At 37.8% G+C, this 25,861-nt stretch overlaps 1 protein-coding gene across 3 annotated transcripts in view; it reads right to left on the bottom strand.

Moving 5' to 3' along the window:
• The window catches only part of LOC129370430 (IQ motif and SEC7 domain-containing protein 1-like), a 116,310-nt gene that overhangs the window by 83,386 nt on the left and 7,063 nt on the right, over window positions 1-25,861 (bottom strand). For all 3 annotated transcript variants that reach the window (XM_055046418.1, XM_055046427.1, XM_055046425.1), the window contains exon 2: window positions 6,646-6,675. In XM_055046418.1, the coding sequence (XP_054902393.1) occupies window positions 6,646-6,675 (30 nt within the window). The remainder of the gene's footprint in view (window positions 1-6,645; window positions 6,676-25,861) is intronic.

The raw sequence follows: 25,861 nt of genomic DNA, 5'->3' as shown, positions 1-25,861 counted from the left end.
GTCCAGGTATTTATTCAGTTTCAGAATTATATCTCTTACAATTTTCATGATATTTGTTGTCTTCTAAAACACATTAGCATGAAATGTTATCTAAATTGATCGACTGGGTCGGGCCTAATGCAAACCTCCTGGTCATTTGTACTTACCCAATAAGATTCATTAAGGATCCTTGTAGTTCAGATTTTTGTGATCATGGTGGCATAGAGGGCAGGGAAAGCCCATCCAGCCAGGAAAATATACTTTAGGTGTGCATTTTAGATGTGTGCCACTTGAAATGTAATATGAATAAACTCAGGATTGAGACTTGATATAATGTGCTGTTCTAATGGATTACAAAAGTACACTGATGCCGTCTAAGAGGCCATTGTAAAAATTGTACGACTTTGAGTGAAACATGCTTGTTCAGCTGAGCTAAAATGGAGCTCAGCTGAATGAAGTACTTTACTCATGAAAAACCTATCTGGCTTATAATTTCCAGAAACACTGATTATAGAATCGCCGAGAATTTACTCATACATCAGTCAAGTAATTTAATAAAGTCCAACATTTATAACCTCGGCTAAATTTTCATTCACAGGACTTGCATATAAAATGAATCTCTTGGTCTTTCATCATTCACTTAAAAATGTTCAGAGCATTGTGACGCCTCGTTTATCTAAGTGTAGAAAGCTTCTCCTTTGCTGAAGCAAGGTCAGTGGCATGTTGCAATAAGTGAGATCATATAACCCCCGTTCTAAATTCTTCACACTGGCTTCCTGTTGAGCTCAAAATTCATTTTGAAATATTAGTCTTTACACAAAGCAGCAAATAGTCAGGAAACAAGGATATCCTTTAACTACACACATACAGTTTCTTGTTCTCTAATAAGGAAAATCTTAATCTAATTTCCGTTTCAGAGTCATAAAATCATTTTAAGATGGATTAAAATGAACTGTATTGAATTAGGGCAATCAATTTAGTCACACATTTGGAAAACAATACCCAAAATTTAGGTTGCTTGTCAAAAGGGACTTCTACCCTTGTCAAGGACAGAGACAAAGGACACAATTGAAGCCCTAGATACCAAAGTTGAGTATTTGTCGGCAGCAGAGGACGGGTTTCAGTGATCCCTGAGGAATACTCCTGCTTTGGGTGTGAGACAGTCTACAGCAGGTGTTGAAACACAGCACTGTCACTTTCTGTCCCTGAAGATAAATATCAGCTCAGCTATTCTATCACTACATCAAAGGACTTTTTAAGGTTAGATATCTTTGTGAACTAAGTGTCGTTTGGTCCACACCGTGTGCCGTTTTAGAAACGCTTCCTCAGCTGCGGAAAACCGCTGCTCCAAGGGTTTTCCTGCAATAACTTACCTTGAAAAGAAACTGCAAGTGTGCATCCTCTGTGCTTCAGTTTTATAAATGCATTACATTAATTCCTTTGGCATAATATTCCGCTTCATTAATTATCTCACATTCCATTGACAACAATGCCATGAATAGAGCAAATGATGCAATTGATCGGACACGCTGTGCTTTGCTGCTGTGGTTTTGAAACGCACTAAAAGAGAGAGGTTCAGACCTCCAACACATCAGCCCAGCAGAGCTTTATTCTCTTCACTGTCATCTATATAATAATGGTTGAGCTATATAATCCTCGCCTCTCTGTTTTCTCCAAGTCTCAGCAGAGGAGTAAAAATAAAATAAAAGCCACAGTCCAAGGTTTTTCTACAATGCATGCAGTCAATCATTATGCTGGAGTCTCTCACGAGATCCCTTGTCTTATTTGGAGTCAATTCTAATAAATATGACATTTCAATTAGCCATAATTTCTTTTATACTCTGTCAAATACAACTGCCATCCATCCCAAAGCTCACTTTGCAGCTAAACTTTTATGAATGAGTGAAAAGGGCACAAGGAGGAGCGGTATTGTGGGAACATTCACTGAGGAACAGTCCAATGAAAGCAGGTCACTGTGAAGCTGTTGATCCCCTGCCTGAATATCTCAGCCAACTTCTAATCACGTCTGAATAAAGCCATCCATTCTGATTTCACAACAACAGACCAATTAAAAACAACCATGTCGGTAATCCTCTCTCATTAAACTCGGAGTGTGGTGGAGAGTATAGCCAGCAATGCTAACGTTTCTCCCCATACAAACCTCTTTCAAACCAGTGCAAAGCAATCCTGCAGGATTGTGCCTTATTTATTTATAGCGCCAGTGCCAAGTTCAGAGGCTTCTGCATTATTAATGATAATGAAACCTACCGAGCCATGTTGCACAGAATTTTTTTTTTTGAAAACTGCCAGTCTCACTGGCATCATGCTGTAGCATATTAAGGTGTGAGATGTAAGCAACTGTAAGGGTTCTGTGTGTTGTCAGCAGATTGCTGTTATGACAGTTCAGTTTATCCTGCTGTCGGTTCAGGTGACAAACAAGGAACAGCAAAATGATGGAGGAAATCACAATGACAGGTAACTGTGATGCTTCCCAAATAGATGCTACAGCAGACTTGCACGCTATTATTATCAATAGAGATTTATCTAGGAGATTTTACAAACTACAATTACAAACTGATTATAAAAGCACATACTAAACTGCTAAATTCTGATTTTGCAATCAAAACAAAAATCTTTCAAAGTAGTTTTTATGTTTCACTGGGACATTTCCAGTGAAACATCCTGGTAGCACTATTGCCTTTGAGCAAGAAAGTGTAGGTTTAAATCTGGGCTGAGGTGTTTATGCATGGAGTCTGCATGTTTTCCCTATGCATTCTATATGGGCACTCAAGACAATCCAAAAACATATGTTTGCTGGGTGAGAGGAGAAATCAACATGTCTGACAATTTTTGTTTGACTGTCTTAACTCATGTTTGCTACCAAATTGTGTGTTTTTTGGGGGGGACTTTGAGTGGCCTATGTGTTTGTTTGGCGTTGTGTTTTGTTGTTGATCATTCTTGTCAGACAAACAGAGAAATTATTCATGTCCAAAGACAAACTTTGTCACTGGCAAATGCGTCACTTATAACCAGCAAAACGCAGAAAAAATTTGGTTTCAGAAGGGCACCAAAAAGTTTAAGCTTTATGGTGCCCTATTTAGATGTGTGTTTGGGATAATTGTGCAGTTAAAGTCATTTATTCCTCTCATAAAAAGAGTATAAAACCAAAAGAAGTGACTGACAAAATAAACTGTTGACAAAAGCCATAATTTTTTAGTTTCAGAAAAGAGAAATTACTTGATTCTTGTTGCTCGATTTGCACCATTTGTCAACTTACATTTTTGGATCCAAGTTTTACAAATTAAATATGACTTTTTTAAATGATTTGTAGCTCCTACATAATAATATAGATGTACATAACATAATCAAACACTTGTAACCACAATAGGCATCCACCCAGATGTAACAGACCAGTGAACACTTGCTGACGCCTCATCATGTCAGATCTGTGAATAGCAGAACTGTTAAGAAAATGTAAACATGTTGATGTAAGTAAAAAAATAAATAAATGTTTCATCCTTCTGCGGTTCCAAAATAAACAGCAGAGCTGGAACACAACTCATTCATGGATTTTTGTAAGAGGTTGTTCATCAAAACATGCGCCTGCTTTTCACAGGATGATGATAATGAATGAGGCTTTGATGTGAAGCCACTTTGCTGTTGTATTTCGCATCCATAAAAAAGCTCTCAGTGGCCGTACTCGACCAGGTCTACTTTTGAAGCTAAAGAACCATGATGTTTAATGAAGCCCTGGATGCAATGGCACAGCTATTTCTTGTCCGTTCTATTTATCAAACCGTCTTCAGAAACATCATCTCTTGTTTCGCATAAAGCCGAATCTACACTTATCCATCATTTTTTTGTACAGAATGAGGATGTCGCCTTGGGCTGTGAGCTTAGTACCAATTAAAGAAATGTAATTAAAGAACAACAGCTAAGTATGTAGAGGCTGTTTGGTTTCCAAACACATCAAATTGAAGTTCTGTTTCCCCTAACGGTCTGTCTGCGCTGTAGTTTCAATTCCCACACCGACTCGCACAAAAATAAAAAGATCTATCTGTTTGAAAATAGTTAAAGCAATACTCTACATTTTTAGCACTCTGTAAAACATACTTTCCTGACTGTGATCAATTTTTTTTTCCATTAAATATTTTATATCAGGCTTCTATTATTAATGCTGGGAGCTACAGAGTACAGTAGATTCCAGCACTAGTCATAAAACAAATTGGTTCACAGGTGTTGAGCTTAACAGGCCAACTATACTGAAGTCAAATAACTTTATATTATTTAGTATTTCAGAAATATGGTCTTGCTCAAATGCTGCTGAACTTTGTCTGAAATTATGTCACTAAAAATCCTCAATTGTTAGATTGGAATTAGGGCTATGTTTATGTTTTAAAATTATACATACTAGTTTAGTTAAATGCTTTTGCAAGAATTCATATTTGGTTTTACATCCCTCATGAAGATGCAGTGAAATCACACACTTGTTGCACAGTCCTGGCATATCTCGAGCTGGATATTTGAGTAACCATCTCATGAGAATTGGTAGAGATCTTTCCAGGTGGTTGGGTTACGGTTCTGTATGGGTACGGATTTAGACCATTGATACCAGTTTATACATATATTCTAAACTGGTTTAGACAAGTTTAGATCATTCCCATAGCTTGTTAGTCTTTTATTTTGTTGAATCTATTACTAGTTTTGATAATTGTCTGGGATCCTCTTGAGACATCTAAATAACTGTTTGCATGTAAGGCAGCGCGCCTTCTTTAATATTTCACCTGATGAAATATCACCACCAAAATAGACTGAACATGGTGTTATTACTGCCATGCTTTTAATAAATTGTGAGTGTCCTTTGCTTGAATAGTCTACTCATGCCTCCTCCAAACATTCTTCTTGTTTTGGGGCTGAACAGCTCAATCTTTGTCTCCATTGACCATAAAACCTCCCAGTTTTATGTTCTGCAAATTTCAGCAGAGCTTGAAGGTGTCAATTTTGGAAAAGGAGCTTATTTGTTGGTCAGCAGACTCTCAGTCCATATTGATTTTAAACTTGCTTCCTGGTGGACAGTGACACTTCTGTTTCAGCAGCTTCCAGTTTATGAGGCACTTGAGTCTGGGTTTCTGGATTATTCGTAAACATCCTCACCAATTTCCTTTCACCTGAGGTGACGGCTTGATTTGGAGGATTGAAACTTCAAAGCGATTTGGTGTTTCTGCGTAACAACGCTCGCAAATACATCAAAGTTGGTCTTGGACATAAATAAATGAGGCTAAGAACAAGGTTCTGGGATAAATCTCAACACTATTAAAAATGAATGGGCGACACTTACGATTTGTGTCAGGCAGAAATATGCAAAAAGATTATTTGAGGTGTGAAAAAGCTTTTGGTTGAGGCACAGTTTGCTAAGTGATATACATTCATTCAATGAGGCTAAATATATTTAAGCCAGCATTTAAAAATTTTGAAGCTGTATGAATTGCATAAAATTTGTATCAAATTCAATGTGGAGGACCTGGGTGAAATCAGGACATTGCAGGGTTGGTAACCCCACTCCAGCCAAAGAAAAGAAAGTTTATTGCATCGTGAAAAGCCCAAAATCAACATGAAAATAGCGTCGATGATGAGTGAGCTTTAACTTTTAATCAGAACTGTACGTGAAGGCAAATAAGTAACTTTCAAGAACAAGTGTCCTTGTGCATCAGCTTCAATAAATACTGTTAGATATCACTTACAAAACATTTTGTGTATGCAACTACCTACAAAGAATTCATATTAACGTGTATCTGATCTTCTGAAGTATAAATCATTGATAATAGCAATTGCTGTGAATCTACTACCAAGAGTACAGACTTTTTCAGCTGACTTTCTTTATCCACACTTCTTTTATTTCTTTAAATTGTTTTAACAGGTAATGTTGCCAGTCTGCTGCATGACAGAACATAAACAACATAAAAACACAAGTTTTATAGCAGGAATTATTGTGGAAGAATACCGCAGGGAGAGCCTAGACTGCAGAACAGACCTGAAACGTTATTTATTTATTTATTTATTTATTTTTAACCTAAAACAGCAGACAGTTTGTGTGACACTTTCTAAAGTACTTAGACTGCCTTTGGCTGTGAAAACATAGCATTCTAAGGTTGTCTGAGGTGGAGGATGCTTGAAGAAAAACTGCTGATAAGAAGTGTGTTTACCACTGAGCAAAACCCATCTACTCTCTGCACATGGTTTATACTCCTCAGTTATGTTCCCAGTAAAGATTGGTTTACTTCGGTTTTAAAGCCACTCTAACTGCCAACAAGTAAAAACAAAGACAAGGGGCCTTGATGAAAAAAATAAAACATAAATCCCATCATTTTCTCTTCACTCTGTAAAATCTACCAGTCGGCAACACAAACAAAAGTGACGAGTTCTGTCTCTGTCGTACAGGTCTGTTCTTGTCCTTCAGAGAAAAGAAAACGTATCACCCCGACTAGTGTTCTGATTGCTGTTATTTACTTTTACACAACCACAGCTTGAGATTTTTGAAACCCAATCCCAATATTGTGTCAAGGATCTCCAAAGCAAAATGCTGTTGTAATGGAAAAAAAAAGAAAAATCTGCAGAAGTCTACTACTGATCATAAAAACTGGAATCACAAGAAGCAGCTTGACCTACCTGACCATTCTGGTGGGGTCAAACTCCAATCTGTAAGAGAGAAAATAAATATGTTAATTTTGCTTGAACAAATTGAAACTAGAAAAATATTTTATGAATAAAGCTTCAGATATTGCTACACAAAATGAATTAAATAATTTGATTCAGTGACGTCAGAGGTGAGATTGAGTGAAGCAGTGTGGAACTGCAAATGATCTCCTGAGAGATTGTAGCAACTTACGATCCCACAATGAAATATGGAAGTGAGATTAAACATGTAAAGCCATTTTTAGGTACGTCTTGTTAATGCAAAAGAGTGAATTAGCCAATCACATGGGAGCAACTAACTGTATTTAGGAGTCTGGATTCGATAAAAATGAGGTCAAACTGAGCATCAGAATCTAAATGAAATGGGATTTTAGTTACTTTTGGGCTGCTGTTGCCATTGACAGAGTCTGATCTGGGTGTTTCAGAACCTGCTGATCTAAAAGGACTTTCAAATACACACAATAAGCTTAAAAGCTTAAAAAGATATCTTGCCTTGTATTAAAGGTGTCATAGTGCTGATGGTGGAACAAGCAGAGAGAAGCTTTCTTGGCTTTCTTTCTTTATAATGAGAACCACAGCTGAGTATTGTTGCTGACCAGGTCTATTCTTTCATGACCACACTATACCCATCTTCTGATGGCTTCATCCTGCAGTAACGCACCATGACTACCGACTTAAATCCTTCCAAACTGCTTTGTAGAATATAACACTGAGTTCCCTGTACTCCTAAGGCCTCTTTAGTGACCAGAACTCAGTCCAACAGAGTACCTTCAAAATGGATATCAACATCGGAGAAGTGAAACCAACAAATCTTGTGTTGTGGCTTGTTATTCTGATACATAAAACTGTTTAATTGCATTAAATAGCAAATAAAGGCAGCAGATATCTGAAAACTAAATATTTTCTTATGTATAAATAACATAAGTCTTTTGTGTGTAAGGTCAGGAACACATTGCCTGTTACCAGCTTAAAGTATGGTTCATTAGTTATCAGCAATGTGATCATTGAAACTTAGGTACCTGTTAAGAAATTTGAGTTTTTATTTTTGATAAGCAGTTTGTAAAAAAAAAAAAAGAAGAAATTTTTAAATAAGCCTCTTAAAATAGGGCTTCCCAACTATTTAGTTTGTATTTGTTTTTGCTGTATTTATATGTCTGAAATTTTATGCGTGCATCTGGTGCATCTGGTTTTATGGGACTATGGATAGAAATTAGCATTTTGCTGAATCCTGTATATTTAGGACAATAATGTACATTCATTAATATGCTCCGCCCCATTTAAAATAAAAATCAAATCAATCAAAACACAATTTAATTTTCCTATGTTGCTTAGCTTTGGTTAAGGTTACATTTTGAGGTTTTAGTGAAGAGTTGAGCTTAATGTGCTCAAAAGCTGAACTCTTCTTTTTCACCTTCTGCATCCATGACTGTCATCAGATTTTCTGTTACATTAAATTGTTGCTAAGAAGTTTCAAAGGCACGATTCGGGGTCCACTGCAGTCGAGATGACTGCACAAGAAAGGGAAAGTACTCTTCACCATGCAGAAATAAAATGTGCGGCCTGTTCTTCAAACCATAGCACTGAGGAGCAATAAAGCAACTGCATGGCTGCGTCAGGCCAAATTTATGAGCCGCCTGGTTGGCTCCTCTCACTGTGGAGGAAAACGGTGAAGTAAAGTCCACACAGACTTGACTTTGTGTGGACTTTTTAAATACTGCAGGCTATGTGCAGAAATGTTGCACTGTTCACAAAATAACAGCCCTCTGAAACTTCATTTCTATTTCAGAAACATTTGTTTATGTTTCCACAGATGTCTGTAGAGCGACCCTAATCATCTCTTAATAATTCCTACAAAGCACAACAAAAACATGCTATTAGCTGTTTTTCTTTGTGCATATTATAATATTGAGATTGCAGAAAGTGGTTCAGGTGAAGGTTGCAGAAGTGTCAGTGAAACACGGTGGGTGGATGAGATTCACCGATTCACTCTCTGCGGTTCACTTACAACAGCAATTACTCAAGCTATTGATTGCCGTGTAAAAAACACATTACAGAAGAAAAAAAATTGGAAAAACTCAAACTAATCATGAATCAGTTGTTGAATGAAACACCTATCTTTTACACTGCCCTCCACCCACTCATTTATACGCAAACCATAAATGGAAGGAGTTATTATATTCTGAAACAACAACAAAAAAAACACTTCAGGCTACTATCACCACTATTAATATTACCTCAAACACCAAAGCTGTTTTCGTTACAATTTGTTTTAGTATGCTGACGCTGCAATGAGGGTCCCACTTCCACAGAAGACAGATGGAGTGTCTGCTGCAGCGTACGAAGCATGACGCATCATCAGTCACTATTATTCATGTGGAACGTCACTTTGTGCCCATCTTGAGCTGCTGTTTGATAAGTTCAAACCTTCTTGGCCACTTCAAGGCCAGCCCAAAGCAAACACCAACATATCAAGAAAAGTTCAGTTTTGCATGCTTGTTTTTAAATTAAGAATGTCAAAACAAATGTTTTCCTTTTTATTGTAAACTTGGAGCAAAACAAACGCATCTTTTATTTAAGGGTGCACCGATTGCAGTTCTCTGGTCGATCGCCAATGTCTAATAAATCCTGATCTGCCAATTCCATGTTATTTTTTTGTCTGAAATGTTATCACATACAGCAAAAAAAATCGCTGAATTGGTAACCGTACTATTCTTAACTGCGAATGTGCAGGCATTATCTGGTGGGCTGGGCTATCGCTCTCACCTCTCACAGAGGTTTTGTTGGTTTTGACGTAAGACTGAAGTGAAAATTAACTGAATTGCAATTGAAATTGAATATATACTTAGTTGAATACAAGAACAGAAAAATAGGACACAATCTTATCAAAACTACTAATTAATTATTGTATTTATCCTAAAGTTACACTGAAGCATTAGCATTCAGTTAGAATCAGTCTACTCTCCCGATATTTGCTCTTTGTCCTCTTAGGTAAACGTGTCTTGACACAGTAAATTCTCTATTATATTCACAAGCTTACTGCTTTTATTAAAAAATAAAGTTTATATATATATATATATATATATATATATATATATATATATATATATATATATATATATATATATATATATATAAATAAAAATTCCCTTCTCACCCACCGCGGGTGGTTCTTATCCTCTGAGCTCGGGTCCTCTACCAGAGGCCTGGGAGCTTGAGGGTTCTGCGCAGTATCTTGGCTGTGCCAAGGACTGCACATTTCTGGACTGAGATGTCTGATGTTGTTCCTGGGATCTGTTGTAGCCACTGCTCCAGTTTGGGGGTTACTGCCCCGAGGGCCCCGATGACCACAGGCACCACTGTGGTCTTCACCTTCCAGGCCCTCTCCAGTTCTTCCCTGAGGCCCTGGTATTTCTCCAGTTTCTCGTGCTCCTTTTTCCTGATGTTGCAATCACTTGGTATTGCTACATCTACCACAACGGCTTTCCTCTGATTTTTATCCACTACGACAATGTCTGGTTGGTTCGCCATTACCATTCTGTCTGTCTGGATCTGGAAGTCCCACAGGATCTTAGCTCTGGTGCTCTCTACCACCTTTGGGGGTGTTTCCCACTTTGATCTCGGGGTTTCCAGTCCATATTCTGCACAGATGTTTCTGTACACAATGCCTGCCACTTGGTTATGTCGCTCCATGTACGCTTTCCCTGCCAGTATCTTGCACCCTGCTGTGATGTGCTGGACTGTCTCAGGGGCCTCCTTGCACAACCTACACCTTGGGTCTTGTCTGGTGTGGTAGATCTGGGCCTCTATTGCTCTGGTGTTTAGGGCCTGTTCCTGGGGGCCAGGATGAGGGCCTCTGTGCTGTCCTTGAGTCCAGCTTTTTCCAGCCATTGGTAGGATTTACTGATATCAGCCACTTGGGTTATTTGCTGGTGGTACATCCCATGTAGGGGCTTGTCCTCCCATGATGGTATCTCTGGCACCTCAACCTCCGTTCCCTGTTGTCTGAGACATTCACTGAGCACATTGTCTGTTGAGGCTTTGTCCCTGATGTATTTATGGATCTTAGTTGTTTCGTCCTGGATAGTGGTTCTCACACTCACTAGTCCTCTGCCTCCTTCCTTGCGGCTCGTGTACAGTCTCAGGGTGCTGGATTTGGGATGGAACCCTCCATGCATGGTTAGTAGCTTTCTAGTCTTAATATCTGTGGCTTTTATCTCCTCATTTGGCCAGCTAATTATTCCAGCAGGGTATCTGATTACTGGTAGGGCATAGCTGTTTATCGCACGGATTTTGTTCTTGCCATTGAGCTGGCTTCTCAGGACTTGCCTTATTCGTTGGAGGTATTTAGCTGTGGCTCCTTTCCTTGTGGCCTCATCGAGGTTGCCATTTGCTTGTGGTATACCTAGGTACTTGTAACTGTCCTCTATGTCTGCTATTGTTCCTTGTGGGAGTGAGACTCCTTCTGTGCGGATCACCTTCCCCCTCTTTGTGATCAGCCGACCACACTTCTCTAGTCCGAATGACATCCCGATGCCTGTGCTGTAGATCCTTGTGGTGTGGATCAGTGAGTCGATGTCTCGCTCACACTTGGCATACAGCTTGATATCATCCATGTAGAGGAGGTGACTGATGTTGGCCCCATTTTTGAGTCGGTATCCGTAGCCAGTCTTGTTGATAATTTGGCTGAGGGGGTTCAGGCCTATGCAGAACAGTAGCGGGGACAGAGCATCTCCTTGGTATATGCCACATTTGATGGACACTTGTGCAAGTGGTTTGCAGTTGGCTTCAAGGGTGGTTTTCCACAGCTTCATCGAGTTTGCAATGAAGGCTCTCAGAATCCTGTTGATGTTATACATCTCTAGGCATTCAATGATCCAAGTATGCGGCATTGAGTCATAGGCTTTCTTGTAATCAATCCAAGCCATGCACAGGTTGGTGTGTCGGGTTTTGCAGTCTCGGGCAACTGTGTGGTCTACGAGGAGTTGGTGTTTGGCTCCTCTGCTATTTACACCGATACCTTTCTGTGCCGTGCTCATGTGTTTATCCATGTGTTTGCTTATCTTGGCCGCTATGATGCCTGACATGAGCTTCCAGGTTGTGGAGAGGCAGGTTATTGGTCGGTAGTTGGGTGGGACTGGACCCTTTGATGGATCCTTCTGGATTAGGATTGTTCGCCCTTCAGTTAACCATTCAGGGTGAGTCCCACTTTGCAGCAGCTGGTTCATTTGGCCTGCCAGTTGCTCATGGAGAGCAGTGAGTTTCTTTAGCCAGTAGGCATGGATCATGTCAGGCCCTGGTGCTGTCCAGTATATATATATATATATATATATATATATATATATATATATATATATATATATATATATATATATATATATATATATATATATATATATATATATATATATGTCCCTCATCCATCAAGCCTATAATGTACACCTAAATTAAAGCTCATATTTAAATCAAACTGTTTTTCTCCTGCATTGCGTAGAAATACAGTCTGCAGAAGCTCACTGAGGTCCATTCCCAAAGCCTTTTAAATAATGCATGAAAGGCCAAATCCCAATGGAAGCATTATTCCACAGTAAGGCCTCTGCGAGGTGTGTGATTGCTTCCTTCCATGCTGGACCAGGAGCGGCCAAAGCTGCAGTGGTAAAACTAATACTTTATCCCACCCACTTCCTTAAACTAAATCTTAAAGTTCTGCCTTTGCCTGTAGGGTCAGTGGCATCACTCTGCCCCACAGGGGCGGGCATATTCACTCCCCGTTTCCTCTACCTCAGATACATAATCTGTTGCTATGAGGACAGCCTGTTTCCTGTTGAGGGTGGAAAAGAACAGAGGGCACACCGAGCATGGAAAATGCTGACTCAGAAATTATCAATCTGCCTTTCTGCAGGAGTAAGTGCAACCGGACACGACTGCAGGAATGCAGCAGCCTCGCTCGTTTAATCATAGCTTGCTGCTTGGCTTCAAACGAACTGGAACATCATTTACTGCAGGCCATGCAGCAGCACTGAATCGCATCTTAGGGCAACGCTCCATCTGAGACTACTCCTTCTAAATGTGCATTAAACTTGTGTTTCAATATACTTTTTTCTTATAGTTATGCCTCTTAAACATGTTCTGTTAAAAGCTGTTTTGCTTTGGCCGGTGTGTTTGAGATAAAGTTAGTTTCTTGTACACTTTGTATGGATAAAAGCTCGAAGGTATATCAAATTGTTGCTGTGATCGCGCTAAAGTAAAATATCTAAGCTTCACAAATAAGTTTTTTTTTCCGTTGTTTAATTTAAGTTATACAGTTGATTTGATTTTGAAAAATAAAGAGTGAAAAAAAAAACATGACTTTTCTGACTATATTTGCTTGTTCAAGAAAACTTATGTAAGTCGACATCATCTACAAAAAGTATATAAAATGCTACTACATGACATTTCGGCGAAATATTTGCAAAGTGATTTTGCACTGGCTCTTTGAGGGAGAATCCCTTTTACAAGAGGAATACATTTACACTCATTTAGTGTATTTCCACTGCAGAACCTTTAGTGAGCCCTAAATACAGAAGGACATCTGACTGTACATGTGAATGAATTAACAGCAACACTTGTTGGGAGCATCTCACACAATCTGATAAAGAGTCATATCTTATCAAAAGAAGTTATAAATAGAAGTGAGTGAATGAGCAATCTAAATAAAGCCTTGTTTCTTTTAGCTGAAGCTGCTCAGGTTAATTATATGACCTCAAACTGCTGTGTCAGCATTCTCTTTAATCCCTTGACAAATTGATTACAATGACCAAAATCAATGCAGAAATCACAAAACAGCAGCCCAATTTAAGCAGCCTGTTTAAGATGAGACCACGTCTTAAGATTATCAAATGATACTGCAAAAAAATACACTTCTCTTACATTCCTGTGCATTACATATTTCATACATACTGAAACCAGAACTTTATTAACGCCAAGTTTCCTAAATGCCACAATAAAGACAGAACGGATATCTTAGAGATTTATTTCATTAATGTCTTCAAAATCTGAAATTTACACACATCCGGCTTTGTACTTGTGTAGCACGTCATCAGGCCCAGAGGACCCCAAAACGCTTCACACTTCAGTCATTCACCCATTCACATACACACTTTCACTGAGTAATTGGCAGCATTTCCATTGAATTGCATAACCTCGGTCAAAAGTTTGGTTGTCATTTTCCATAAGCTTCTTGATAGAAGTTCACTGGAAATCTGGTCCATTCCTCCTGACAGAACTCATATAACGGATTAAAGTTTTTATAGGCAACCTTTCTCTCCCACACCTTTTCAGATTCTCTGTAGGACTGAGATCAAGGCTTTGTAAAAGCCACCTGAAAACATTCACTTTGTAGTCCTGAAGCCACTTTGGATGTATGATGAGGGTTGTCGTCCATTTGGAGGATCAATCTCTGCCCAAGATTTTACTTCCTGGCTGATATCTTTAGATGTTGTGTCAATATTACTACATAATGTTCTTTCCTTTTCCATTTCACGAAGCGTAACAGCCGAACAGCCCCAGAACATGATGCTACTGTCCTGCTCTCTTCATGTCTATATGTAATGGCATATAATTGTTTAAACACATCTGGAAATTGTCTAAACCAGACTTGCACGATTCTCTTCCTGATGTCTTGACTGATTTCTTTTGACTTTGCAGTCATGTCAAACAATAAAGCAGTGTGATTCAGGTGTGGCCCTAAACAGCATCGACAAGTATTCCTCCAATCGGTTAGTTAACCATTCAGAAGTTTTCCTGGGCTTTCCTTGATTTTTAAAATTGGATATTAATCATTCTGTATGCAAACTTAACATTTTGAAGACATGCTCTCTCATTATTGTGGCAATAAAGCAAATATAAATATTTTTCATAAGAATTTAGTACAAGTATTTTACAAAATGTTGCCTAATTACATAGTTGGTGACTTCTACACAGCACCAAGTATTCAGGAAACTGAAGTTTTTCAGATTAAAAGCATATAAACAAGCTTGACTATGCAACAGAAAAAAGCAGTCATTTAAATAGTCAACTTGAACAACCGTTAGCGTGGTTATTTTCAAAGCAATGTAATTCCATGGCTCTGCTCTCATCAAATTCATGATTTTGAAGCCAAAAACATGACAAAACACAAGAATCATCCCCCACTAAAGTGAAAGAGGAAGAATACTTGAGTGATTTCCAATGTATGCACACCTGCTAATCAAGAGAAAATATTAAACTGGCTCAGAACACAGATTAATACCACTGTCTGATTGTGAAACATTGACAGGCTACATAAAAATAAAAAAAAAATAAAAAAAAACAGACACACCAAAAGAGCTCCATATGTTTGTCACAATGTCTGGGTTGCATGAAGATGCAAACAGTTGATACTGTGATTGAACATGTGATGATGTCTGTAAAAACCACATTAAAATGGCAAAAGATGATTTTAATTCTGAATAACAATTGTCCTTTCTGTGAACAAACAAAATTAAATTAAAATTAAAAAAACAAAAAATAAAACATGTCTCTTGTCACCTTTTTGCTGTGAAAAAAATTACCATCATTTAGTGACAGCAAGTAATTTACTGATGTCTGGAATCAGGCTATTATTTGGACCTGAGTGGCCCTGACCAGTGACAGACTGATCGCAAAAATCAAATAACCAACATTTTTGTGATCAGTGAATAAACCATATTTAAAACTCTACGACATGGGCAACAATCTTTGATGTGGAAGTTGTTACTTTCGTTAAGACTCTCAGTCAATTTGGGCATATGTAAAACTTCATGGCAAACCATTTTATGCAAAAGAACTCTGTTTTGTTATTGTAGACTTGAAATTCGCTACAAATCCCTGATCAGAGCATCATTTTTAGTAAATAAAGATGTCAACTAAATATGTCTTTAATCTTTAAATTTCAATAAACAAGCAAGAGAGAGACATAGAAAGAGATTAAGCTAAACACCAGGGGAGGAAAAACATTGCAGTGAAAATAAGATGAGTTCATTTAGCCTTGAAATGAAGGGACTGGATTGGTGTCCAGGCAACCGAGAATGATGATGAAATAAACTGAACTTGTTTCTATTTAAAGAAGAGATAGGACAAAGATTGTGTTAAATGTTTTATGCAAAGTCATTTAAAAATGAAAAAAGAACACATAATAAACAGAAAGCATATTTTTCTACAAGCAAAAACAATCTTTTTTTATTTCTACTTTTAACTTAGAAATATATAGGTATATTTGCATATGTATCTCCAAACTCCTCCAAAACTGTGCTTAATAAACCACGAGGTTATCATTGAACTTGGCCAAAGTTATTTATTTTCTTCAGCAGCAACTTTGAAATATTATGTGCTGTCCCTTATAAACTCCTCGCTGACAGAATAAAAACATAATGAATCACAATATTTGTACATTTGCCTCCATTCACAACAATGTCACAAAATGATCAATGAACCTGCAAACAAATTCAGCAGCTCATTAATGTTAGTAGGTTGCTTCAGCACTTCATCATGACTTACATTTCAGCCCATTAAATGTCAATATTTCAAAAGATCCATTTTTCACTGCGGTCATGATATAGTGTACAGCGTTTTACTCCTAAAGAGGAGTTTGCTCTGTTTTTTTTCCCAGATGCGTGGTTATGGGGGACTGGATTTGTCATTGCAACACTGTCTCAGTGAAATACTTATACTAGAGGTATTTACTGCACATTCTTAGCTCTGACTTACATCTAGCATTCATGTTTTCTGCAGAAACCAGCAGCACAAACATGAGGAAGAGCGCTCCTCTGTGGAGGTTTGCTTCTCACATTATGTGCTGCATCTGGATGGAGTTACTGGTGCGTGACCCTCAATAGCTGTCTGGCCCAGAAAAATGAGGGTGGCAATCTGTCGCAAACACACACACACACATACACATGCACACGCACTACTACAAAACTCTGGAAACTGTTCCAAATAGTTCGCCCACTTTCTTCACCTGCGTTGATTTCTCATTATTTACTCTGACACTGCACTACCAGCCAATACATTATTTAGATAAATGTCAAGAAGTGTGAGATGCACGAGCAGAGGGACTGAGCCCTAAAGAATTGATGTACTGACCCAGTGACATGTCATTTAAATTGAAGTCAAGACACATTAATCTCATTTCTTCCCAAAACATAAATATATTGTATTGATTTCACTGCCACAATTTGAAGTAAATTCTTTGTATTATAAGGAAATATGTCACCTTGTGGTTGAAAGCATAATTCTTTATGTTTGTGAGTCTTCTTTGATCCTTTTTTAAATGTGTCATAAATTTAGAATGCAAGATGATTCCCACTTTTGATATAAAAGCATCAGAAAAATAAAGCATAAAAAATGTGAAATATTGTGGGTTTCCTAGAAAATGCCCTCAACCTTGTCAGTTTTGACTTACAAATTCAAGCTGCAAGTCAAATTTCTCATTCCTGCTTCTGGTCACCCTTAAAGTTGCATTTAAAGGTGCATTTTCTTTCAATAAAAACCGCACACTTATAAACCACCACCCAACCCCACCCCCAAGAAAAAAACTGCTTGAGATTTCTTTCTGTTAAAGCAGTTAAGGATGAGGGATTGCTGTCCAGTTGTAATCATTTGTAAATTTGAGAACCTTGGTCATAAAAGCACCAAATACTATTTTTTTTTTTATTCACTCATGTTGTTTCTCTTAAATCATATCAGACTTCCAAAAAACAACAAATTCATTTGTTCTTAAAAAATTAGAACTCAATATGGCACTCAGGTCCACATTTATGTAAATATGTGGTAAAATTTATTTTTGACATATTTACTGCTGATATGTTCATTCTCATGCAAAACTGCATTATGACTTGAATCCACTCTGTGTGGCTGCACTATATAGGGAACCATCTGGAAAGTGTTTCAGAACAGAAAATGTTAACTGAAACCAAAGCCATAAAACCAATTACAAGAAATAGCAGTCCTGTTCTTATTATGGTATTTTTTTTTTTTGAGGCACCTACTACTTTATAGTATGGTAACCTATGAGCACATTCTCAAATCCCCTCAAGGAAGGCCTGACTCTCACACATCGGCCAGACGACTTCAGAAGGATTGCTACTGTTTTTGGTTATCATTGTATAATACATTTATTTACCCTTCATTTATTTGAAACAAACTACTTTTGCTTCGTAGAAGAAACCACTGGAACAGGTTAATTAGCTCTGACTTTTACATTTCGGTTCCCTTAAAGCATTTGTTCTCAATGAAAAACTGGCTGACCTTTATCCTACCTTAATTTGAGAAACTGCGAAACAGCGGACCTGACACATGGAGCAAGAGATACCAGGAGATCTGACTTTTATTCTGGATGCATTCCTGAAAATATTGCCAGGATTTAAACAAGCCCTAAGCGTTTTTTACAAAGTCCGAGGTTAATAAAAAAAAAAAAAAGAGGAAATAAGTACACACACCAGCAGGCCGAGTGGAAACAAATTACAGCCCCGAAGGAATGACTGGAAACCAATGTAAACCAGCAAGCCACTCTGATATTCGTCAGCTGCGTCTGACTCAACACAAGCCAGAAACCAAAACTACAGTGCCTACACTGTGTGCGTCTAAATTAACTCGTTTACATGTACTACTTCTCACTAAAATTTCAACCCAAACAATGTGTGGTGCAAGAAGAGGAAGTCTGTGTTGACATATTTCCCTGATGACTAAGAAGATGTGTGAGCAGCAGATCCTCGTCCGTGTTTAGCTGTTGACTCAGCCTCCACCTTGTCAGCTGCGCACACACACACACACCCACACACACACACACGCACACACACACACACACACTCCGGCTTGGCAGAAAACTAGTGGCAGCCTTTCAAATGGCTCTCCACAGGTACTACGCAACAAATTGCCTTCGATTCGGCTGCTGCATCAGCTGGTTTTGACAGCTGAGAGCTGGATAATTGGTTCAACTGTGAAGAAATAAAGAATGAACAAGCCAACCTCAGTTTGGCCTCCTGGCCCCTTCAAGTGTGATGTTTTAGTGTTGATTACAGTGTGGAATAATGAAACAGTGTGGAATGAGTATGGTGGGGCTTTACCAGGCTAAAGTAAAACCAGTCGTGGAGTGCATCAACATCAAGAAAGGCAGTTTTCTTTTCGAATATTTCTTCAGTAAAGGAAAAAGAATGTTTTTAAAGACATTTCCCAGTTGCATAATTGCTCAAAATCCTAAACAAATATTTTAAATATAACTAGTATCTTTTGGTAATTCATAAGTATCTGTTTAGTTGTTGGAAATTTTTGAATTTGGACTTTTTTTTTTTGTGAAAGTGTCCTGCTCACCGAGTTGTGTCAAAACATATATATGTGAGCAGTGTCTGAATAAAAAAGTGGGGCTCCATGTCATGTCATATTTACCCAGGGGATTTTGGGGTCATAAAGTCTCTATAGCAAGCCCAAAGTGTCTCTTATAAGCCAATATGTTGTTGGTCTAATGTCAGCAAAGAACTCTTATCTCCTAAAATCAAGTTCTTTCATCAAACCTGCAACAAATGGCATCTTGCAAAAATCTACTGTAAAAGTTAAAACCTTTTCAAAATGCCAAAACCCAAACCTAGTTTTAAAGGCTGAGTTTTAGACACCCACCACTACCAATGACAGGAATTACTGGACTATGGGTTAAACAGCAGGTAAACTCTCATAAACATCTGTTCTACTGCAAAATTGCACTGATGTAGTTCAGCTGGCTACAACTGAAGCCATCCAGCAGCTGGATCAATCAAACAGAATATGATTGACTCAGAAAAGATTCTGTCATTTCGACATCTACCTTTTTTCAAATAAGAAAGCAGATAGACGCACAATAATCAATGTTTATGCAAAGTTATTAACAGTTGACCACAACAGTGTGGGGGAGCAGCTTCCATGCTCAAAGCTAAGCAGAATGCCAACCACTCTGGCACTTTGTATAACTTTTTATTAAAATAACTTTAAACAGTACGGATGATATGATTTGAAAATTTTAGTGGTTCAGAACTTTTTAAAACCTTGAAATACCTAAATGACCAGCTACTGTCTCGTAATGACCATTTCATAAGGAGCCTGTGAGTGTGACAGGAAGTGGCCTGCAGTGAGGTCTGCAGCTCTCAAAGATTTATCATCTCTGTCGCTCCCTCAGCCTAACTGCTCCTCTCACTTTAAAGTCCCACTGCTGCTGGCTGGTCCAAGTCATATTTTCATTTTTACCACTGAGACTCAGGGCTGAGAACAGGATAGGGTGTTCTTTCTGCAAGCAGAGACTGGCCAGCAGGCAAATGAGAGGGAATTTTGAAAAAAAAGAGAAACATTTTAGAAAAGCAAAGCTTTTTCCCCATATCAAACTGTAATATCCCACTCCCTAGCTTGTAACCTAAGGAATGCTCTTAAAGATTTAATTATGCTTTCCCTTGAGGCAAATGACATGCAGCATCAAAGTAGAAAAGCATGTTTTAAACTCTACATTAAAGACTTGATTCAAGTAACAATGGGTCAGCAGTTGATGGCTTTCTTCAAGCAGGATTGCTCCCATACTAAAATGCTTGGAGAGACATGGTCTCTTACAGATGAAGGGAGCCTGCAGCTAATTTTGAGAGCAAGCTCCATGTCTTTGGCCATTGCCGCAGATTTATAGGTTAGACCAAATGCAAATCATTCCTGCGTAGACATTAATCTATCAAGGGTATTTCATTAGAAGGCATTTGTTGAAGAGCGGGAGAGTGTGTGCTCGTAAATTTTGTTTGGCGTACTGATTGTTCAGCAGATCACTGGGTAAACGTGTGGACAGCACCAGCCAAAGGAAAAGGCATTCCCCATTATGCTATTATTTCCTGCTGAGGGGCCTCAAGACACATGCTAACCCTGCTACAGCGGCTCGGGGTGAACTGTTTATGAACTTGCCAATCTTCAGTACACAGGCTCCATCCAGGAGCTTAGTGAGGGCAGCTGAAGTTTCCTCGGGCAGCAAATTACAGTAAAGAAGCCAAGATTATAACTAATAAAGAAGGCAATTATAAAGTCACCAGAGGTTTTAAGAAGATATATGCAAAGGCCAAAATCAACAACCTGAAACAGCCCTCATGCAGAACTTTAATATATGGTGCCTATTTCATTAAACCACATTATTTGTATTTAAAGTTGTCCTGTGGTTATCTGCAATACAACCATGTCCTAGTATTGCATATCTGCTTTGAATTTATATAGGAAAACCCACTGTTTTAGTTCAATAAAACTCTCTTTCAACACATCTGAGATTATAGCTTAAAGTGTTTATTATCAGCAAAGTGAGGCTGACCCAGGGTTTTCTGGATGTTCAAAGAAAGTTCTGCCACATGGGTAACACAATTCTGACAAAACTTATTTATTTAGCCACAGTATGCAGACGCTTCATCTGCTCTCATCAAGATTGATTCACCACAGCAGACCAAAAAAGGCTTTCAGTGGCTCCTACTCACTGTAGTCCAACCTATTTTTCTGGTAAATTGTGTTAATTGTTGCTGATTGTTCAAAGCACAGAGTTTTCATCCCTGGATGGTGAGGTCATTATAAAGTATGCAATACTGCCCTGATGAAGAAAGGCTTTATAAATTGTGCACGTTTTATCCAGAGACGGGCTTGAAATACATAAGCAACAAGCTACACACTAACTCTTACCTCTCAGTTAAAACAGAACTTGATTCACAAATCCTACTGTATTTCTTCACATCTAGAATCATTAAAACATTCTTAGATGGCATGCACAGCAAAATAAAATGAAGAACATAAAATAGACAACTAATGATACTCCCAGTTGACCTCTGGTTCTTCTAAAAGTACAATCCTGTAAAGTCAATTATTTAAATTGACAACATTTGAAACTTTTGTGTCCCTTCAGAGACCAGCAGGATATCCAATCTTAACCAATCAAAGTTTCTTTATCATTTCTACACATAATTAATGGCTGCACTGATCTGGTGCAGCAGGAGCATTAAGTCAATCACAAACTGGACACTTCTCTATTGATGTTCTCATGCTTCATTCAGACATGCCTGTACAATTGATAGGTGCTGCCACAGCGCATGATATGTGTTATTTAGTGAGACTGGGAACTACATTAAGTTGAGTGACCTGACATATGATGAACCTTATGAAATTTTAAATTGCTAAAACAACTTAAGGCATGCTAGCTGCAATATCTGCAAAGCAAGGTGGCAGCATAAGAAAGCAGATGAAAACAATTTTATTGCACATTAAGGGTAAATTTCTCAACTGTCACTATATCTAGGGAAATATAATTTCATTTCACTTGAGGACACCTTTGGTAGGTCTCGAAATTATTTCAGCTTTTCAATAGAAGAGCATACATTTTCTATAAAAATCCTATCATCCAAACAGATGCTGAGCAGCACCAGAGGGTTAAAAGAGCTGTGGATGGGACCAGCGGACCAGTTGAAGTAAATAACATTTGATTAGACCAAAAGAAGATCTCCAGCTGCAAATTCAACATTTCCAATATTCACAAACGAACTGGAAGATGTTGCGCAACCATGCGGGAGGAAAATTTAGACCGCACAGTTATTTATTTATGAACACAAACAATTCGAGCAGCTGGACATGTTAAATTCCCCATTATAGTGATCTACATAGGGCTTAGATATATTATGACACAAGTAAGTTTTACTCCACATCGAACTGAAGATGGAAGAATAGACAGCAATGAACAATGCATCATTTCAGCAAGAAATTAAATAAAAAATAAATAGAAATGAATTAACCTAAAATCTGTTCTTTTTCCTTATTGCCTGTGATATTTATGGAAACCTATTCTAAGCAGGCTTCAACTTTCTCTGAAACCTGAGTGAACAGAATATTAGGGAAAAGCCTTATTCAACCTAACAATTTTATCCACAATCTTATTTCCAAACTATTTACAAAAGTAGACAGGGGGTGAATCAAGAAACACCAAGGTTTAAAAAAGCTAATTTCAAATTCCCACAAGATTTCTGTCATGCTGTGCCTGCAGTTTAAGCTATTTTAATGGGGTACAATAGAAAAAGGGAGAGTGAACAGGGTTTTGTCCCGCTACATGGATCATAGAGCAGAGCTTCACTGTCCTTAGTATATTGGTTGTTGTGTGCTAACAGTCAGCTGGCTGAAAAGAAACAACAACAAAAGGTACTGCACTCTTTTTGGCTTCCAAGAAAAACATATTTTACTCTTTTACAAAATCATGATGTGGACACTGAAGTAGGCACACGAATTACAATTATTAAAGTAATGTTGCTTTAACACTACAGTGAGCAAACTATGAGTTGTAGGGTGGCCTAATTAGATATCTAATCGTCAGCTTCTTGTGCTTCTGTAACTACAACAAGTATAAAATGACAAAAAGCAGTTTTATACTGAAGAATAAGCTCTGGAAAAACCGCTATTCAACTTAACAGTGGTTTATAAACTTATATTTTTAAATATAAATAAATCTAATCAAAAATAGTTTTGAAATATCCAATATATTATTTTTGCAACACTAAAATTGTTGCTTTTTTATGTATAATAAAAGTTACAGATTATTTTATGATTTCTATTTAAGATATATTGTGATTATTTCTACTCAACGTTATTGTAAAAGTTTCATGATTACATTCCAAAATAAAAATAAATATTGATTAACTTTACTGAATTTACATGTAAACGGTTGGCAACTTCTGCATCATTCATGACAATGCCAATAATGTTATGTGCATATTAATAAAATAGGTTTAAAAGGAAAAAACAGTTTAAACAAAAAAATACAAATGCAAAAGAAGGTAAGATTATTTTTTGAATCTTACCTTATTCTGTTTAGTTTTACTGGTCAAACATCCAGAGATATGACAACATTTATTAATATTTTTATTTTTTTATTTATGTTTTAAGAAATTCTTCAAGCTAAATTGCTTAAATAGCTGTCCAAGTCTTTGCTGAAATAAAATGAATACAGTAAAGACATTTTCAATCAAAAATCCCTATTTGCATAATTTTGCTGCTGCTTGAATTCACCAAGAACATAAAAACTGCAGGGCTACGGCATCAAAGCAATTTCAGTTTAATCACAGCTAAAAATATACTGGTGAACATAAACACCATAAAACGTTATTTTACTGTATGTACAGCCTGGCCTCACAAAGCTGCAGAAATGAGAACGTGGAGGGAGACATCTTTTCACACATCGAGGTTGAGATGAATTGACACCTCCAGAGCTTTGATGCACATTCGTCAGCACGGAAACGCTCATTAGTGCGTTAACAAGACGGGTGCTGGAGTTTGTAAAGATTTCTCACGTCATTCATTAATAATTGATCTTTAAGTCTAATTTTGCTTCTTTACCCACTCAGATTTATGAGAAATTTAAATGACTACTTAGATAAAAACAACTTGAGAGATGACATCCTTTTGATGCCTGATTTTCCTTTATTCTGTCAGGAAACAACGAGTATGCCTCTCTCTGTGCAACACAAGATAAGCTGCCAAACCAGGCATTAAAGAGCTTCGAGTTTCAAGAACTGCATTCAAATACAGCTTTTCTGGAAACGACGCATCAGCTGATTTCCATCCCCGGCTGAAGAAGTTATCTCTCCAGAGATCGGGTCAGCATCCCAAATATTGTTTACACTCGGTTGGCTATCTGGGCCTGGGACAAAGTTTGAATGCTAAACATGGACTGGCAGATGCACCAAGCAGTTAGAAGATAAGAAATGAAAGTGATTGCAGGGAGTATACACCCACATACCCCAGAGACGGGTTAATATCGTGAGTGATGCACTCTGATTAAACCAGCAGCAACCTTTCATCAGAACCACTGTCAGCAGTGACTTTATACTGGATTTATACAGGAAAAGGAGACACGCATTTTTAAAATTAGTTTAGAAATAACCGTCATTGGTATATATTAGAAAAGAAAACTAGATAGTCAGAAATGTAAACAGAGAAGAGTAGCATGTTGTTTCTAACTTATCTCAAAATTTTGCAAATTGTTTTTACATACCAGGTGCCAATTCCCAAAGACAGATCATACAGTTTAGAATCAGGATCAGTGCTTACTATGTTTCCTAAATATGTGCAGCCTTTGTGTACACCCATAGAACTAGACTGACCATGTTATACAGGAGCTTGTTCTGCACAATCCACAGACAAATCTGTTGACTTGGCAACACCAGCTCTGCGATCTGTGGTGCATCACATTTGTGGCTCTCTGTCTTTTGTTTCTAAAAAAAGGGTCAAGGAAAGAAATACAGACACAACACGAAGGGAAAATAGCATCCTATTTTAGGCCAACCCAAGATAGCAGCAAACACATTAATGGAGTTCTCTGCTGAAGAAACACTCACTCACGTGTTTGGTTGTGCACAGTCTGTTTTCTTTCTCCCTTCCTTTATATTTCTCCGAACATGAAAGAAGACTTTGAAACATCTTCATGCTGAACCGACTTGGAAATAAAAGCAAACCTCACCTATTTCCACATAAACTATGAACAAACAGGATGTGCTGTATTTGCAGTAGGTATCTAATAATAAAAAGAAGGAGTAAATTAAGATAAAGGCAGCACATTGACATACAGTGCAATGGAAAAATATTTGGTCCCTTACAGATTTCTATTTTTGCTATTTATAATTTTGTCACACGAACATGTTTTAGCTCAAATGAATGTTATCATCAGACACACTACAATATGCAGTTTTGAAATGATGATTTCATTTACTAAAGGGGAAAAACATCTACCCCAAAAGCATCTATATTTAATGTGGAAGTAAAAGGAGTAATTGGCTTCCCAAAATGACTCCAAGAGCAAATCAACATCACAGCTATAAAGTCAGAAAAGAATCCAGAGTAACACCTAAAGTGCTGCAGATTTAATTTGCCTTAGTTAGGATCAATGCTCAGGATTCAACAATGACAAAGAGACTGAGAAATGATGCTATTAATGCTGGAGCACCATGGATGTAGCCACTATTGACTGAAAGTAATGAATGACCTGTGTCAAATCTACCAAATAAAACTGATGATCACCAAGACGTCTGGAAAAATATCAACAAGACAAAAGCGGACCTTTGTGAAAGATGTGAAAAGACTGAAGTGTGATCATCTGGAGTTGCTTTGCTGCTTTAGCCCCTGGACAGGTCAACATAATTGCCATGGA

This window comes from Poeciliopsis prolifica, unplaced genomic scaffold, assembly GCF_027474105.1.
Source record: "Poeciliopsis prolifica strain line A6 unplaced genomic scaffold, Auburn_PproV2 SCAFFOLD023, whole genome shotgun sequence".
NCBI classification, from domain to species: Eukaryota; Metazoa; Chordata; class Actinopteri; order Cyprinodontiformes; family Poeciliidae; genus Poeciliopsis; species Poeciliopsis prolifica.
The sequence above is the reverse complement of the archived record's forward strand: the minus strand, read 5'-3'. Positions and strand labels throughout refer to the sequence as shown.